Source organism: Pongo pygmaeus, chromosome 6 (genome assembly GCF_028885625.2).
Source record: "Pongo pygmaeus isolate AG05252 chromosome 6, NHGRI_mPonPyg2-v2.0_pri, whole genome shotgun sequence".
Lineage (NCBI taxonomy): Eukaryota > Metazoa > Chordata > Mammalia > Primates > Hominidae > Pongo > Pongo pygmaeus.
Window position 1 is genome coordinate 141,869,740 of NC_072379.2, and position 17,599 is coordinate 141,887,338.

At 40.5% G+C, this 17,599-nt stretch overlaps 1 gene segment (V, D, J or C); it reads left to right on the forward strand.

Moving 5' to 3' along the window:
• Positions 1 to 11,820: 11,820 nt before the first annotated feature.
• LOC129040076 (T cell receptor beta variable 27-like) lies at positions 11,821 to 17,320 on the forward strand. The segment is given in 2 exon segments: positions 11,821 to 11,854; positions 16,923 to 17,320. Coding segments are annotated over 2 exon segments (432 nt in total).
• The last annotated feature ends 279 nt before the right edge of the window (positions 17,321 to 17,599 follow it).

Consider the following 17,599-nt stretch of genomic DNA (forward strand, 5'->3'; position numbering starts at 1 on the left):
TCCCTTGGATCTTCAAATGCACATCAAATCTGTCTCATGTTTAAAATCCCTCTGATACCCACTTCTGCTTCAAGACAGAAAACTCTGCATTTAAAGGGCTCTGGTGATTAGGTTAGGCCAACCTGAATAGTATTTATTTTGTCAAATAATATAACATAATCACTGGAGTGACATCTCATATTTTTAGGTTCCACTCATGCTCAAAGTGAAGGACATTATACAAGGGCATGAGTCATTGGAGGTCATTCTTGAAATTCTGCCTACCATATCAATGGAGATCAAATGCCAGGAAAGTCAGGAATAGAAATTCAGAGAGCATACAATCAAATACATTAAATTAGAATTCAAAACTATTCAAGAGATGGTTCAGAGTTTTGGCCATGCAGTGCATCAGATTTTCTTACTACTACTTAATCAAGGACACAGTACAGAAGTAGAATGAATTGGTCTTTATTAAAATGGAGCAGAGACCAGCTCTAGGAAGGAAAGGCAAGAAGGTAGAATAGATTTGGCTCTTACTGGAAGAACACTGGAGATTCAAGACAAGAAACAGAATTGTTTTAGTCCCTGAGTTAACAAAAGAGAAAAAAGATGAAACCAGAACAGTTGCCAATGAAGGAGCAGTGAAGTGGAAAGGCAGAATGGAGTGAGTGTGGAGAGCACTTTTCTGAAGAGAATAAACTTAGTTGTCAGATGAAAAGAGATATATAATTAGCTTTGTCCTTATAAATTTTGAGGTAACTTAACCATGGAAATACTTTTACTTATCAGTTGATTAATTTGGGGAGAGGTAGCACAATCCTTTGAAATTCCAGTGAGTGGAAAACTAGGCTCAACCTCAAGAAGAAGCCTCAAAAAAGAAATGTCTGTTAGAATCCGGTTAACAGGAGAACATCTACTGTGACTATTATCAGCAAGTTGGTGAAAACTTCCTGAAGAAGAAATGTGGGATGATACAGAAACCGATTAAAGTCTTGGAACAGCAAATAGTTTCTCCTCTTGTGAATTAATTCACCTTCTACAATTAAACTGAGATAACTCAGGATACCTCAAATACTGATGAGCTTCACAGAAATGAATTGCCACCCAATTCCATTGATGGAGAAAGAGAAGAAAATGAGCAAAGAAAAGATACCTTCAGAGAGAAGAATTGTTGAGAAGGTAGCAGTCCTTTCTCCTTTCTCTTTCCATGAGGTAGTTGCTATTCATTACTCTATGATGGGGACTGGGAACACAAGAATCACCACTCATGGATTAACGAATTCAAGATCTATACTTTCCATTTTGATTCCAAATTTGAACTTAAATTTATTCAGGACACCAACTGAACACTTCTACCTAAAGGTAAAACTCATATCATATTTCCCTCCCAAAATGCATTTCCTCTGAATTCCTGACTTGACGGAGTCATTTATTTGTACAATATATGAACACAGAGTCATGCCACATTTCTTTCTCTTTTGCCCTGTACATCCAATTTTTATGCAAGCACTTTCATTTATAACGCCTAAATATCTTAGTTCTTTGTTTACTATCTCAATCACTGCAACCACTGACATGTTTATGCCCTTTTTGCTAGCTTACCAAATAAATATAAAAGGTCTCATTAATCTCTCTAGTTCCTTATTAATCCTCATTTCATCTAATCTAGTATTAGTATTGTACCCAGTATAATCTTCCAAATTGCAAAGATCTATTTCTATCACTCTTTCTGCAGCATTCTTCAGTGGCTCCCCCATGGTCTATAATATATACAATCTAAGTTTATTAAAATGAAAAAAAACTTATGACTATCCCTTTAATATTTTGAGAAAAGGAAAATTAGTCCTTTACCAGAAAAAAATAGCACTGTATTATCATGTCAAGTTCACACTAGAGTCTAGGATGGTGTCAAAGAGTTCTATATTTTTCTTCTTGAGTCGCTTTGATATCCTCCCACAGTAAGACCATTACAGTTGGTGTATTAGTCTGTTCTCACACTGCTATGAAGAAATACCCGAGACTGTGTAACTTATAAAGCAAAGAACGTTAATTGATCCACAGTTCCACATTGCTGGGGAGACCTCAGAAAACTTACAATCATGGTCGAAGGCAAAAGAGGCACGCACCTTCTTCACAGGGTGGCAGGACGGAGTGAGTGCCAACAGGGTAAATGCCAGATGCTTATAAAACCATTAGATCTCGTGAGACTCACTCATTATCATGAGAACAGCATGGAGGAAACTGCGCCCATGATTAATTACCTACACCTGGTGCCACCCTTGACACCTGTGGATTATGGAGATTATAATTCAAGGTAAGATTTCAGAGTCAAACCATATCAGTTGGGTGCTGAGGAGGACATACTGTATTAATCATGCCTTCTTATTGTCTGTATTTTCTAATGTTTTTTGACATCCATATTTTCTGATGTTTTGACATCTGGGGACTTGCTGATCTTGGAGGGACTGACCCTCTCAGGATTAACTCATTCCTAGGGATAGCAAACTACTTTCCCTAGAGCATGCTGTTCATATCAAATCAACCAATCCAAAGCCTCTACTCCAAACCACCTTGTTCATTGGGCTCTCACACTCTGAGCCCCTATTCTTCTAACCTAATTACCACAGGGCCAGGTACTAAACAACTTGAGACAATCCCTACACTTTGGAGCCTGCTCAAAATTTTAAACTAGCCCATGCTCAGCCTACTTAGCCTGCTTACCCTGCCTCACTCGTTTGTTCAGTGAAAACCACAATAAAGGTTCTTGCCAATGTTTCCTGTTACTCCTTCTATCTTCTGACCCACTGTTGGGATTCTTATTGCTGTGATTTTTTTCTAACTTGGTCTTGAGGTCTCTCTTTTTAGACTAGCCATAAACCAATATAGCCACTCTCTAGGAGAACTCTGACTCGGGGGAGGGGGAGTTAAATTCAGGTGTGAGTGTCAGGTGAGACACAGTGGAGGAAGTGAAAACAAAATGCATGAAAGGAAGAAATTTATTACTCACAGAACCCAAAGGGGTTAGAGAGGCCTAAGAGAAGTGTGAAGATGGCAGGGAGCTCATCCAGTTGGGGAGGGAAGGGAGGGTACAGGCAAGGGCAGGAGGGGGTGGGTGAGGACCAGTGGAACTATTCCTTAAGCTTTCCTATGGGGATGATGGGTCAGTTACTTTAAAGAAAACATTTCAGAAGGAGAAAACTTACTTGCAGGACTCTAGCATTGGCCATTAGGCTTTATCATGGTCAGCAGCTCTGGAGTGTGTTGGGTTTTGGGTCAGGGGAATGAGAAATAGACCATATAGCTGACAACCACATAGGGAGAAGCTTTAACTGGGACAAAGATGACAGAGTATGACTGGGTTTCAAACAATTTGTTTCAGGCCTTAAAAAAAATTGGGACCAGGCGCAGTGGCTCACATCTGTAATCCCAGCACTTTAGGAGGCTAAGGCAGGTGGATCAGTTTGAGGTCAGGAGTTCTAGACCAGCCTGATCAACATGGCAAAACCCCATCTCTACTAAAAATACAACAATCAGCTGGGCATGGTGGTGCACACCTGTAATCCCAGCTACCTGGGAGGCCAAGGCAGGAGAATCACTTGAACCTGGGAGGCAGAAGTTGCAATGACCCAAGATCATGCCACTACACTCCAGCCTGGGCGACAGAGCAAGACTCCATCTCAAGAAAAACAAACAAACAAAAAACTGGGCCTGTATGGCCCTGCATAGTGTGCCATGCCCCTTTCTTCTTGGGAATCATAGGTAACAAACTGTATTTTCAGTGGCAGCTGTCTCCTCATCCATTAGCTCTACCCTACCTGAATAATAATAGCACTCATATTCTAAAAGACTTGCTTCTTATGAGTAGGAAGAATGGGACAGTGCTTCAGAATCCCAGACACGTCCAGGAGGAGGTGAAAATCAAATGACCAGATCATACCCAGCCTGATTGAAACACACACAATATAGTCACCCCTTTGTCTCTATGTATTCACCAAGTCTTCAAGTACACCTGTGTATAGCATGCTGACAAACTCTGTCTTCTTCAATCTGCTAAATCATTTTCTACTTTCCTACATTGCTGTGGGCCAGGAGAGCCCTGGGTGTAGTGGAAAGTGGGGAGGGGTTAAATCCATCTAGGAAGAAGATGAGTGGGTGAAAAAAATTGTGTAACATATACAAAGGTTTCTATGATTACAAGCCTACTATGAAATCCAGTCACACACTGAACTCTATCTCCAAACATGCTGTGCATAGTATTTCCCTTCCATGGCACACCTGCAAATTCCTTTCAAATATAACTTAAAACAATAGCACTACATGAAATGTGCCATTTTCCCGAGAATATTATAGACTCTTTTCCCTGTATTCTCCATACCTTACACAATTCTCCCTTTCTGCAAATACTAAATTATCATGTTTATTGGTATAGTGATCTTACCATGGGCCTACAAAATCCATGTGGTCAAAAGACATGCCTTTCCATTATTCCTTCCGCAGAATCTTCTCCTATGCATGACATCCATGTTTAATGAATGATCAGACACAATTAATATAGAACAGGGATGCTGACTTTTGTGTTTATGCCTCTATTCTCAGGGTCTGAAACAGCACCCGATATTTAACAGGTGTTCATTATGTGTCTGTTAAAGAAAAAAAAATCAGCAATGTCTACAATGATTTGATCCTGGGTTTGCCTCTTTTCTCCTTCTTCCTCCAAAGTACATTTCTTAAATTTAACCACCCTTGCCTTCCTTTTCTAAGGGCTACTGGTAGGTAAGATAATTACTCCGAGAGGTGTCTATGTCCTAAACCTCAGAACCTGTAAATATGTTACCATACATAATAAAAGATAATTAAGTTTATAGATAGTTTAGTGTGCTCATTAGCTAACCTTGAGGCAGGAAGATTATCCTGACTCATGCAGGTGGGCTCAGTGTAAACACATAGGTACATAAAAGTGACTATGGTGAGAGTGATGTGAGGACTTTACCTGCTGTTGCTGGCTGAAGATAATGGAAGGGGCCACAAATCAAGGAATGTGGGAGGCCTTTAGAAGCTAGAAGAGAAAAAAAAAAACATTCTATCCTAGAGCCTCCAAAGAACAAAGTGCCAATGAGACCCACCTTGGACTTCTAACCAAAAGAATTGTAAGATAATAAGTTTGTGTTGTTTTAAGCCACTAAGTTTGCAGTAATAGGATACAGCAGTAAGAGAAAACTATTATAAGGCTTTATTTCCAAGGAGCTGAAAAAAAGGCAGCTGATGAAGGAAGTCGCGCTGGGAAGTAGCCTAAGAGGCAAAAGTACAAAGGCAGGAGTTTGAATCAGATGATGCCACTTTTAAGGGTGGATTTGTCAGAGACATGTGAACCAGAGCAACTCCACCTTAAATAGGAGCTGGGTAAAATAAGGTTGAAACCTACTGGGCTGCATTCCCAGATGGTTAAGGCATTCTAAGTCACAGGATGAGATAGGAGGTCAGCAGAAGACACAGGTCATAAAGACCTTGCTGATGAAACAGGCTGTAGTAAAGAAGCTGGCCAAAACCCACCGGAACCAAAATAGTCACAAGAGTGACCTCTGGTCGTCCTCCCTGCTACACTCCCACCAGTGCTATGACACAAATGCCATGACATCAGGAAGTTACCCTATATGTTCTAAAAAGGGGAAGCATGAATAATCCATCCCTTGTTTAGCATATAAAAGGATATAACCATGAAAATAGGCCACAAGCAGCCCTCAGGGCTACTCTATCTATAGAGAAGCCATTCTTTTATTCTTTTCCTAATAAACTTGCTTTCACTTTACGCTATGGACTCCCCCTGAATTCTTTCTTGCTTGAGATTCAAGAATCCTCTCTTGGGGTCTGGATAAGGAGCCTTTCCTGTAACAGCTTTCTGGTGATGATGAAGGGACTGTAGTGAGAAAACCCTGTAACCAAAGGATAACTTTGGGTAACTGTTGGGGTACCATAACATCTTCCTGGCAAACCCTGAAGGGATGATACTAAGGAGACCCCCCCCCCCCCCCACCCAAGGAAATAGACTGCAGCACTGATTGGACAACTTTGGGTAAGTGGTAGAGTACCTACCCAGGTAAAGAATGGGATTGGGATAGAGGCTCAACTTAGAGGAGTTAGAGTCGCTCCTAAGACAGAGAGGGTTAAAGGCCCCTCTTAATAAAAGGCAAGGACATTTGAATGACCTTGGCTTAGAGGCATGATTTAGGAGGATTAGAGTTCCTTTCTAAGATTTAGGGGGTTAGTGGCCCTTCTTAGAAAGTCTGTCTTGGTAAAGTCCCTTTGGGCTAAGAACGGGTTTTGCACTACGGGATGTTAACTGCTATTCTCTTTGGATTAATCTGCCTTGAACTCCTTGCTGACAGCTGTGGGTAACAGGATTAGGCATGTACAGGATCATGGGACATGGGGAACTATTTTCTCCCTAAAACAGAAAACTTGAGAGCTGATGGGAATGCTGGAAAAGATCCTTCACAACCATCATGCGGCCACCTGAACTGTTCAGCGTCACTGAAATGGGTGGGTCTTTCTCTGGTGTCTCCGAGTGCCTCCCCTTCCCCACCCTGCCTCAGGCAATGCTTTCCTCTTTCTCTCTTTCTGCCTCTTTTTCTCTGTGCAAACTGGTTGAATTAATGGTAAAAATAACTGTTTATCTCCTATAAAGTTTGATTAATGGAAGAAAGGATTTTTGAAGCTAGACTTAAGCTGTAGCAAATCTGATGTGCTTTGTGTGTTTTTCTGTATTATTCTGTCATGAAGAGGGATACCTGATGATAGAACACTGGTTTAGGACACCTGTAAACCGCTTTTCAAGACAGACCAGCAAACTGGTCAGTTACAAACTTTGCTGCAGGTTCCTGAGAAAAATTGGATGAGATTTTTTTCTTGTCTTGCGTGTCCTTGGGAGCTTGAAGCTGTAACCATGTGGCCATGTTTTCTCTTTTCACAATGGCATCCTGTGTTCAGGGTTCAATTCCTGCCTCAGGGGATGAGTTTTTTTATATTCTTCTGTGTATGTATTTACATGCATTATGTGTATGTGATGTTTATTTCTAAAAGAGCATTGATTAATGGGTTTAGTAATGACAGCTTAAATCAAATATTTTGTCAGAAAAGTAAAAAGTGTAATGCCTTTTAGTTCATGTGACTTCAATTTTCCAGAAATAAAGACAGTTTTGAAAATTATTGGTAAAATAAAAATATCTTCAAAAATATAAACATTTGGCTTAAATTAGGCAGGACAGATGTTAAGATTGCTAAATGCTTGAAGGTCATAAACTGCTTCTTTAACTTTTGAAAATTGTTCAATTAACCTACCTTGAAGCCATTAGATTCTAGATAAGACCTGGGGACATGTGGAGTTAGCCACGCCCCGTAGCTATGCTGGAGTCAGCCTTTATCTGGACTTCTGCCTAGTGCGTCCCAGGCTAGGCTCCACACCTAGTATGTAATTAAAATCCTGAATTTAGCAACTTTTGGTGAAAAACCTTGGTAAGAGTCAACATTATAACATGTAATTGATACTACTGAAAAAACAGTTTTATACGCAAATTGTGTAAAGAAAGTGAAATGCATTTTTCATTAAAAAAAATATATATATATATATAAAGTCGTGGGAATTTAGATTTTTGCCTAGATTAAAGCATTAAAGGATCGTTTCAAGTTAGGATGAAGCTGACTGTTCAAGAAAGCTGTGGAAGGCTTGTGAAAAAATAACTGTAAAAGAGATTCTGTGTGCAAACATTGGCTAAAATTAAAGGGGTGTTATTCAGTTATTCTAGAAACTGAACATTGGAATAAAAGCACTATTCTACTCTTTAACAAAAACTTGTAAAGGGTTATAAAAGGTTTATAAAAACCTTACCTTATGGTCAACATTAAGATTGAATACATTTGTCTATACGGTTTTACTAAGAATTGGGTTTGACATCAATAATGTATGAATACAACAGTGACGTTTGACTTATTTAATATTACAATCATACAAGAAGCATTATCAAATACAAAATGGCATTTGGTTTTTTTGGGCTGTATTTGTATAAATGTGTTACTGGTACATGTTCCAAAGTTATTTGAAAAAAAAAACCTCTTTAACCCTGATATGATTTAGTGTATGCTATTAATAATTGTCAATTAAAATCATTGCATGCCACAGAGGCAACCACATTTTTTAGTCAATTTTTGCTTTAGTTGTGGCTGTCCTAAGACTTTTGGTCATCCACAGACAATTGTCTCATTTTGGTTCTCTGTAAAATGTGGTTTAGAATTAACTGTAGGACTCTAGAAAACTGCTTTTAAATGCAGATTTTCTGATAAATTTGGACATTGTGACATCAGAACAGAGGAAAACCTTTCAGGACTCAGGGAGAGCTGAAATGTTCATGAATATCAAGCAGAACAGAAGTTAACTGCATGGACTAAACTAGCAAAAGTCTAAAGTAACATTTTTAACTTTTTGTGTAAAATGTTGCTGATCTTTTGTGTTTCAGAGTCCAGGAAACTTTTGAGCTATTATAGCTTTTAGCAATTGAGTAAAGTACACTTGTGTGAACAAAATTGAGAGCATATTTTTTTCTCTTTACTTGATTTCTCCAGATTTTGGAAACTCGTTGTGAGTATTATTAATTTATGGCAATATAGTTATTTGCATGAGTATAATAAGAATCTGTTGGGGTTTTGTTTTGGTTTTGTTTTGTTTGATTATTATTATTATTATTGGTAACAAGACACAATTGGAGAAACTGGTTATTTTACCAAGACTTTGATGGAATGGTATACTCTCCTTTAAGGAATCAAACTTGACTTGCCAAGGCAATAAAAGCCCCTTGGGGAACTGGCCTCAGACCTTTGCTACAACAGTCCATGTACATTATTTCTGACCTATGGTAAGTAAACAATGTCACCTTCTAACAGGTCCAGGGGCCCCAAGTTATCTTGGGACCCCAAGAAGAGAGGAATTTACTCAACTCATAGGTATTTGAGGGTACAAACCCATGGTAGGGCTCGGCTCAAAAACAGTCTTATCTAAGATTCCTTCTAAGAAACAAAGTTCCATCAAAGCCAGTGTTAAAAGTCTATGTGAAAAATAATTATTCTTGCTGTACTTTATACAAATAATCAGGCCAAGTATAATAAAGCAAATTGGTCTTATCATGACTTATCTTTAGTGAAAATGGAAAACAGGAGAGAGAATATTATGTTTCAAGACCTATGTTACACTTGTTATTAAATTCTAATCTCATCAGTTGTTAAGTTTGTTTATGCAGTTTAGGCTAACCCTGCTTATTCCTATGAACCAACCGGTGATCTTTGCCTGCTACTCTGAAAAAACAAGGCATTTTGGTAATGTAAAAATCTGGATTTTATTCTAACTCTGGGCATGTACTGGAATTGGCTAGCCACCTCATGTCAGCTTGGTTCCAGTAGTTGCCCAGTTCATGAAGAGCCTTCTAATTTAGTTTACTTGGGATACTTTTGCTTATTTTGTTATATTGCTGTTTTACTCTTTGTGTAGGAATGCAGACTAAGTTTACTAAATGTTTTCTTAAACTGAATACTTATTAATCTTTCAGATATCACCTTTTGTCAGGACTCAAGAGTTCTGAATGGCCTTCATCATACTGAAGCTTTCTGACTGAGCTCCTCTCTACCCTGAACACAAGAGACCATAATAGTTAGGCAGAAATATCATCGCCCCTATTCAGCCTGAAGAAGTTACAGAAGATAAATCTTTGTCCCTCTACAACCTTAGGATTAAGGGTTCTCTTACAAAAGGGAGGGAGGAAATGTCTAAGACATGTGAACTAGAGCAACTTTATCCTGAATAGGAGCTGAGTAAAATAAGGCTGAAACCTACTGGGCTGCATTCTCAGACAGTTAAGGCATTCTAAGTCACAGGATGAGTTAGGAGGTCAGCACAAGATACAGGTCCTTAAAACCTTGCTGATGAAACAGGCTGCAGTAAAGAAGCCGGCCAAAACCTACCAAAACCAATATGGTCATGAGAGTGACCTCTGGTCGTCCTCACTGCTACACTCCCACCAGCACCATAATAGTTTACAAATGCCATAGCAACATCAGGATATAACCCTACATGGCCTAAAAAGGGGAGGCTTAAATAATGCACCCCTTGTTTAGCATATGATCAAGAAATAACCATAAAAATAGGCAACCAGCAGCCCTCAGGGCTGCTCTGTCTTTGGAGTAGCCATTCTCCAAAGAGCCATTCTCTTATTTCTCTTGCTTTCACTTTACTCAGACTCCCAATGAATTCTTTCTTGCACAAGATCCAAGAACCCTCTCTTGGAGTCTGATTGGGACCTTTTTCTTGTGACAGATTCTGCCAGTTTCTGTTCTTGGCAGGTTCCATTTCTACAAATTCCTCATCTCTGCAAGTTTGAGATCAAAATGTTCCAGCAGGGAACACTACAGCTGTTTCAATCCTCAGGGAGACTATTCATCCTGGGAATAATTCCTTCCTTTGTCCTGCCAGCATAATGTTTATGGACCCTGCTAAGTAGCACCCAGTCATGAAGGTGCTGTCACCGAGGAAGGTAAGGAGGTTGTGACAAAAAACACAGAACGTGACCCTCTGAACAGCAGGAGAGCAGAAACCATTCTTGTCATCAGAAATTTCAGAGAGGAAGCTCACTCACTGTCCAGCTTCCCTCCCACACAATGGAAGCATAAAAATGGAAACCCATTTTGCACAAGAAATTAGCACATTGCCCCTCAAGAGAATTATATCCTATGATGTTTGTTTCTGTAGGAGTGTCTAAACAGTTAAAACCATGTACTATTCACAAAAATCTATACATAAAACATGAATGTTTAGAAAGTGAACACATTTAGAATGATATTTGTTCCAATTTAAGATGCCAACCTAGATACAAGTACACATTCAGTTTGACTAAAATTACTATAATAATAATCTAAAAGCAAAACTACAGAAGGGTAGAAAAAGAAAGGTAACAGATTCCTGCCGTTGATATGGAAATCATGCTTTTAGTATGTAAACAAAGCCAATCCTGCTTGGGAAGTTCACTCTGAGCCTGCAAGGAATGTGGGGAGACAGCATGGGGTACCTGGATGTTACAGGTGGTTAGTTAGACATGAGTGGGGCAGGAGAGGGCTCCCTTCCCCCCACCGACCAGGAATGTCAGACAATCTGGTATTGGTTCAGAGATTATAACATGGCCTCATTAAAAATAATGCATAATTTAGCAGCCTGAGATAGGGAGGGGCAATCTCTTGTTGATCCACAGCTGTTAACATTAAAGTGTCAGTTGAATGCAGGCACCAAGGAGAAGAAACGAAGGTTTCCAATAAAATCTCAGGTATTGGGCAGGTGAACACAGGTATGTGCATTGAGAGACAAAAGGGTGGAGTAGGACCTTCCAGGGGCACTCCAACAGAAACAGGGAAAGCCTCAGATGGGCATGCATACAACTTCCTAAACACACTGCGCATGCTCACTTCCGAAGCGCAAGGAGGGCGCTGAGCATTCCGGCAGCCTATCCTAAGGGGAGAATCATTTGAAAGGGGCACAAGATGGCCGCCTATGAAGTCCCAGGATCAAGGTTAAATGCCATACTTGTTCTTTGAGTCACCTGCTTGGATCTCTTCCAAGTGTTCTTTCTTTTCTTTACTGTTCTAAAGCCTTTTTAATAAGCTTCCACTCCTGCTCTAAAACTTGTCTTGGTCGCTTTTTCTGCTGTATGACCCTCAGTGGAATTTTCTTCCGAAGAGGCAAGAACTGAGGTTGCTGCAGACCAGCAGAGATTCACTGCTGATAAGATACCTTCCACCAGTAACTTGAAGATGACACCAAGAGACAACACAGGCAAAGGAAAGTGTATTAATTCTGTTTTAGGTGTAGAAACTGGAGTGATTGGAAAATAATTCCCAAAAGAAATTGAAAAGTCAAATTGTCAAGCGGTAAATTCACCATCACATTTACCATAAAGCACGTAGAGAAATGGAAATATTTACACATCATGGTTGAGAGTGCAGGATTTGCAGTCAGTTTCTGGCACTTAGTAGCTTTAAAAAGTGACTTAAGCCCTCTAAGCCCTCAGTTTTCACATCTATAAAATGAAGTAAATAAGCCTCTCAGAAGTGGGTGAGAGTTGAATGAAACAGTACGTGAGTAGTTTAACACATAGACTGGCACTGACATAAGAAAGTATTGTGATAGAAGCAGCAGTAGAGAAAATATTTTGAATAGCTGTACGCATGGCAACCCTTTAACCTCTTTATTCATGGCAATTCATTTAATTGCCACAACAAATATGTAAGGTAAGTACTTTTATTATTTCCATTGTTATGGACTGAGTTGTGCTACCTTCTTCATTTCATATGTTGATGCCCTAAGTCCCAGTGCCCCATAGTGTGACTGACTATATTTGGAGATGGGGTCTTTACATCAATAATTAAGTTAAAATTAGGTCACTACGGTGGGCCCTAATTCAATATGACTGGTGTCCTTATCAGGAGGTTAGGACACAGACATGCAAAGAGGGAAGACCAGAAAAAAGGTATAGAAAAAAAAAATGGTTATCTACAAGCCAAGGAGAGAGGCCTCAGAAGAAACCAACTCAACAAATTTTAAAAGATGTATTTTGGAGAACAAAACCGTTAGAAAATATTTAGAACAGAAAAAAACCATTTCTTCTAGAACTGAGTTGGTCTAAAAGTGCATATCTTGGTGAGGCTCTGTGAGGAAATGACCTAATCTGGAGAGAAGCTGCTGGGACACTCATCTGTGTGTGGCCTGTGGCTCACAGGGGCAGGTATTCTCAGAAAGCACATGGGATAATCACCGTCCTGGTGTGTCCAGGCTCTGGGAACAGGCTCTTCCTCGTGGCTTTCACATGAGTTTCCTGGGGGGCTATGTAGTCACTTTTCTGCATCCTTCTTTTAAGGGCTCATGAATGTCAAAGTAACACAGACCCTGAGATGATGCAGGAAAGTTGTATCCAAATGTTTTCAGATTATCAACCAGACCAAACTTTCTGGAATCCATAAGATTCAGGGCTGGGGATAAACTTATCTATTAATTATTCTTCTGAAGTTGGCAGCTTTGAAAAAGATGCCCTGAGTCAGCATAGTCATTCCAACCAAAAAGAAAAAAGGGAAAAAATAATCATCTTTCCCAACCCTTAAATCATCCAGCACTAAACCAGACTCTGAGACCCTCTGCAGCAGCAGCCTATCAGTGCAGCCACATCCTCTCTGAGCGGATATGACAAACCCCAGGGGTGAAGCGACTTGACCTATGAGCCGCCACACAGGCTCAAGATGCCCCAAAGACCCTGCACTCCGATCTTACACGTTTACTCTTTTCATCCTAATTGCCCTCTTACACATTTGGCCATACATTTTTGGTCTTGGTGGTTGTATTAGTTTTCTGCTGCTACTATACAAATTACCACCCATTTAGTGGCTTAAAACAATACGAATGTATCACCTTACAGTTCGATAGTTCAGAAACCAACATAGGTATTACCCAGCCGAAATCAAGGTTTCGGCAGATCTGGGTTCCTTTCTGAAGGCTACAGGGGAGAATTGATTTTATTACCTTATGGGTTGCTTTCCTCTATCTTCAAAGGCAGCACGTTCTGTTGCTCTGACCCTACTTCCATACTCACAGCTCCCTCTAAACACTGCCAGGAAAGGATCTCCACATTTAAGGACCTGCGTGATTACATTGGACCCACCTGGATAATCCACAAACTGCTTCCTATCTCAAGGTCGGCTGATTAGCAGCCCTAATTGCACCTGCAGCTTTAATTCCCATTTGCCATCTAACTGAACATCCACAGCTGTTACGGGTTGCAGGGATTATTAGCACCTGGACATCTTTAAGGAACCATTCAGCCCACCACTCTGATGTTCCACTAGAGGGCACTAACATATTCCTGTAATATAAACATTAAAATTCAGATAATGGTGGGAGGGAAAGTTTGATAAAATTGAATACTGTATTATCAATTTTAAAAACTTGATATATAAATATCTCTCATTGGGGTCTTTCAAAAGTTAATCATATAGTACAAGAAAATACATAAACTGGAGTGACTCTCAGAACGAAAATAGCCTGAGCATAACTGAAATAGAATTTGAAGTGAGGTGAGAATTCCGCAGTCTATTGCTGGGCTCAAAATCACATAGAAAAAAACAAAAAAAGTTTGCTTTATATTTAAAGGGACAAGGCATAGGTTCTCTTACAGGGGTTTTTAGGAAATGGTTCATCAGTTTAGTAGGTATTAGCTTAATTACTTTTATCGGGATACTGTTGCCCCGGTTGGGTGGATGAGCAGTCCCTAAAAGGAGAAGGAAGAGAGCAAAGACCGAAAAAGTATGAAGGAGAGGAAGGGATGGCATGGCGTAGAATGAAATGCTTTTCATTAAAATGCAAAGATGAAAGAGATGTTTCAGAGTGCCCAGCCATCTAGAGGGTTCTGTTTACTTTCCATTCCCTCTGTTAGGGACATAGGAGTCTGCCCTACATTAGGGAAATGGAATAGAATAAGTTTCTAGAATTCCTAAATATGGTGGAATTGGGTAGAAAAGATCAGAGGGAAGGTTGTAGGAAGGAAGGGTGGGAAAGTCAAACAACTGGCTCCTACTGTAAGGCTATTGGGGCCTCAGGCTAACAGCATCATTTTAGTACCTTGGTTGATGTAGAAAAGGAAACAAGAGAGCAGAATAGCCTCATAGTCAAAGGAACACAGGAGAAGCCACATTGCTGAGGAGAGTGAATTAGCTGGTAGAGGGACAGAATATAGAATTAGCTACCTCCTAAATCTTGAATTAATCTAATATGAACAGAGATTGGGAAAAATTATAATACTCTGAAGTGTAATTATGTACCTGTTCAACTTTGAAAACACCACGGAATGTTGAGAAATCCAATATCCACTAATAGTGAGCTATGTGGACGTGAGTAAATTCTGAAAGATTTTGCTATTTGGGATGTCAAGGTTTACTAAGTAACATGAAATCATTTACTTGCGGTGGGTTTTTAGAATGAAAGCTGTTTTCCCTCTCTTAAGAACACCCGAATTCACAGCTAGGATATGGAGGATTTGCCAGGAAAATGCAAACACGTGTGGCTGAAGTAGAGCCAAGCTCTCTCCCTACATTTTTTTCCAGAAAGCAGTGGTGAAGAAATAGAAAAAGAGAGAATACTCCTCTTAGATCAGAGCTAAGGTCCTGATAGCAATCACTCCTTTCTTAATGCATGGAATGGAAACTGTTAGAGCTGCACCTCTCACCATGAAGGGGTCTGGGGGCAAGGAACTCATCTCTGAGGTTTGAGAGTAGCCCTGAAAACCGGGAAGGGGGCCCCTTCTTGTCTGGAGTTGATAGTGATTTGGCAAAAACAATGACGGGCTCTGTGAGGCTCTACTTGTGGTAGGAAGCTTTTGGGAAGAATGGGGTAGCCTCCTTCTATTCCGCCATCCAGGAATACATTCGTTCCTACAAAGTACAAGAAGGATTCAAAGGTATACATGTGTCAAAAATCACAATGAGCACTGTAAATATATGCAATTTTTATTCTCAACTATACCTTAATTTAAAAAATTAAGAAAAGTTCAAAGGTGTTCGAGGAGGAAGGCATTCTGGGGAATCCTAGGAAAGTCACCTCAATGTAGGAAGAACATATTCAGGCAGAAAAGAGAGCAGTACCAGCAGCTGGTGGAAGAGCTAAGAGAAGCTTGACACTCCTGGCCCCAAACACTGCCTGGCTACAACACGATATCCAGGGACAGATACCTTCCACGTACAGCAAGCTGTGGAGTGGCAAGAAAGCAAAGCACGTACCAAAAGCAGGCAGGAAGCAGAGCTGGCTGGTAAGACTCTGAGGTTATTGCAGGAAGCAGATGTTGCCTCTGCCTTTCACCAGCTTCTTCTGGAGAAGAACAGAGAAGGGGAAAAGAAGAAAGATGCTCCAGATGCCATCTTTGGTGGAAACAGCTGCTAGCTCTAGCAATGATGACTAAGTCAATTTTGCTAAAGAGCAAAGAAGCTGGGTGTCTTGGATTTTAAACAGCGATAGACTAGCAAAATAATCTATGATGTGAATCTGAGATTTTACACCTTAGACTCTTTTAAAATGTAGTGACTAAAAATATATACCAGTGGATAAATGAAGTCAGGGATATACTTGAAATTTTTTCTGCCAGAGTAGAAATGACTTCAAAATATATGATAATGCAGCTTTCATGTAATCCCAGCTACTGGGGAGGCTGAGGCAGGAGTATTGCTTAAACCCGGGAGGCAGAGGTTGCAGTGAGCCAAGATCATGCCACTGCACTCCAGCCTGGGTGACAGAGACTCTCTCAAAAAAAAAAAAAAAAAAAAAAGATAATGCAGCTTTCAATAGCATAAGCTTTATGTTCTCACACTTCTAAGTGATAATCAAATGTGTTACACCACTTTATACTCTGAGATCCAAAATACATAAATATTTGACAATTTGTACAAGACTGTATTAATAAGAAAATGTGGCACATGTATAGAGAAGCAGCCTCACACAGATTAAGGAAAATGACACTGATTACAAATGTCCTCAGCCTGAGTTGGCTGTGTTGCCTTTGTACACTTCAGCCCTCTGAGTTGAAGTGGGAGTGGTTTCTCTCCCAAAAATGTTACTGAGGCCCAAATAGCTGAAGAGGTGGAGACATTACAGAAACCAACTGGAGCCCCCAGAACTGGCAGACGCCTGCCTGATGCTGCCATGGGCCCCCAGCTCCTTGGCTATGTGGTTCTTTGCCTTCTAGGAGCAGGTGAGTCCCAGAACACATGGGCAACTTTTGGCCTTATTTTGTAGGCCTCAGCCCAAGGCATCTCCTAAAGGCTTAAGCATTAGAGCTCCCCTTCAGCGCTGCCTTTGACTCTGTCCCCTTCCTTTACAGGCCCCTTGGAAGCCCAAGTGACCCAGAACCCAAGATATCTCATCACAGTGACTGGAAAGAAGTTAAAAGTGACTTGTTCTCAGAATATGAACCACGAGTATATGTCCTGGTATCGACAAGACCCAGGACTGGGCTTAAGGCAGATCTACTATTCAATGAATGTTGAGGTGGTTGATAAGGGAGATGTTCCTGAAGGGTACAACGTCTCTCGAAAAGAGAAGAGGAATTTCCCCCTGATCCTGGAGTCGCCCAGCCCCAACCAGACCTCTCTGTACTTCTGTGCCAGCAGTTTATCCACAGTGCTGCATAGCCAGCTGCTCTCTGCACAAAAACAGAGGGTAGCTGCAAGAACAAGGAGACTCCTCCTTCAGAAGACCCCTCGCCGACCAACAGGATAAACTTCCTCCATCATCCCACAGAAGCCCTTGCCCACTCGCCAGCCTCAGAGACTCTGCAATGCAGCCACTCTGCGGAACCAGGGGTCCATCCTCTACCTGCTGTACCAATGAGGCTTCAAAGTTGGGCAGGACAAGCTAACTGAGTTAGGTCTAGTGCCAGGGTACACTCTCCCATCTTTCTTCTTGTGGGGCTTAAATCTTTAAATTCAACTAAACTGTTGCCCAAACTGAAGACTCCATTTACAATCTAATGGGTCTCAACAATATTTGGTTCTGTAT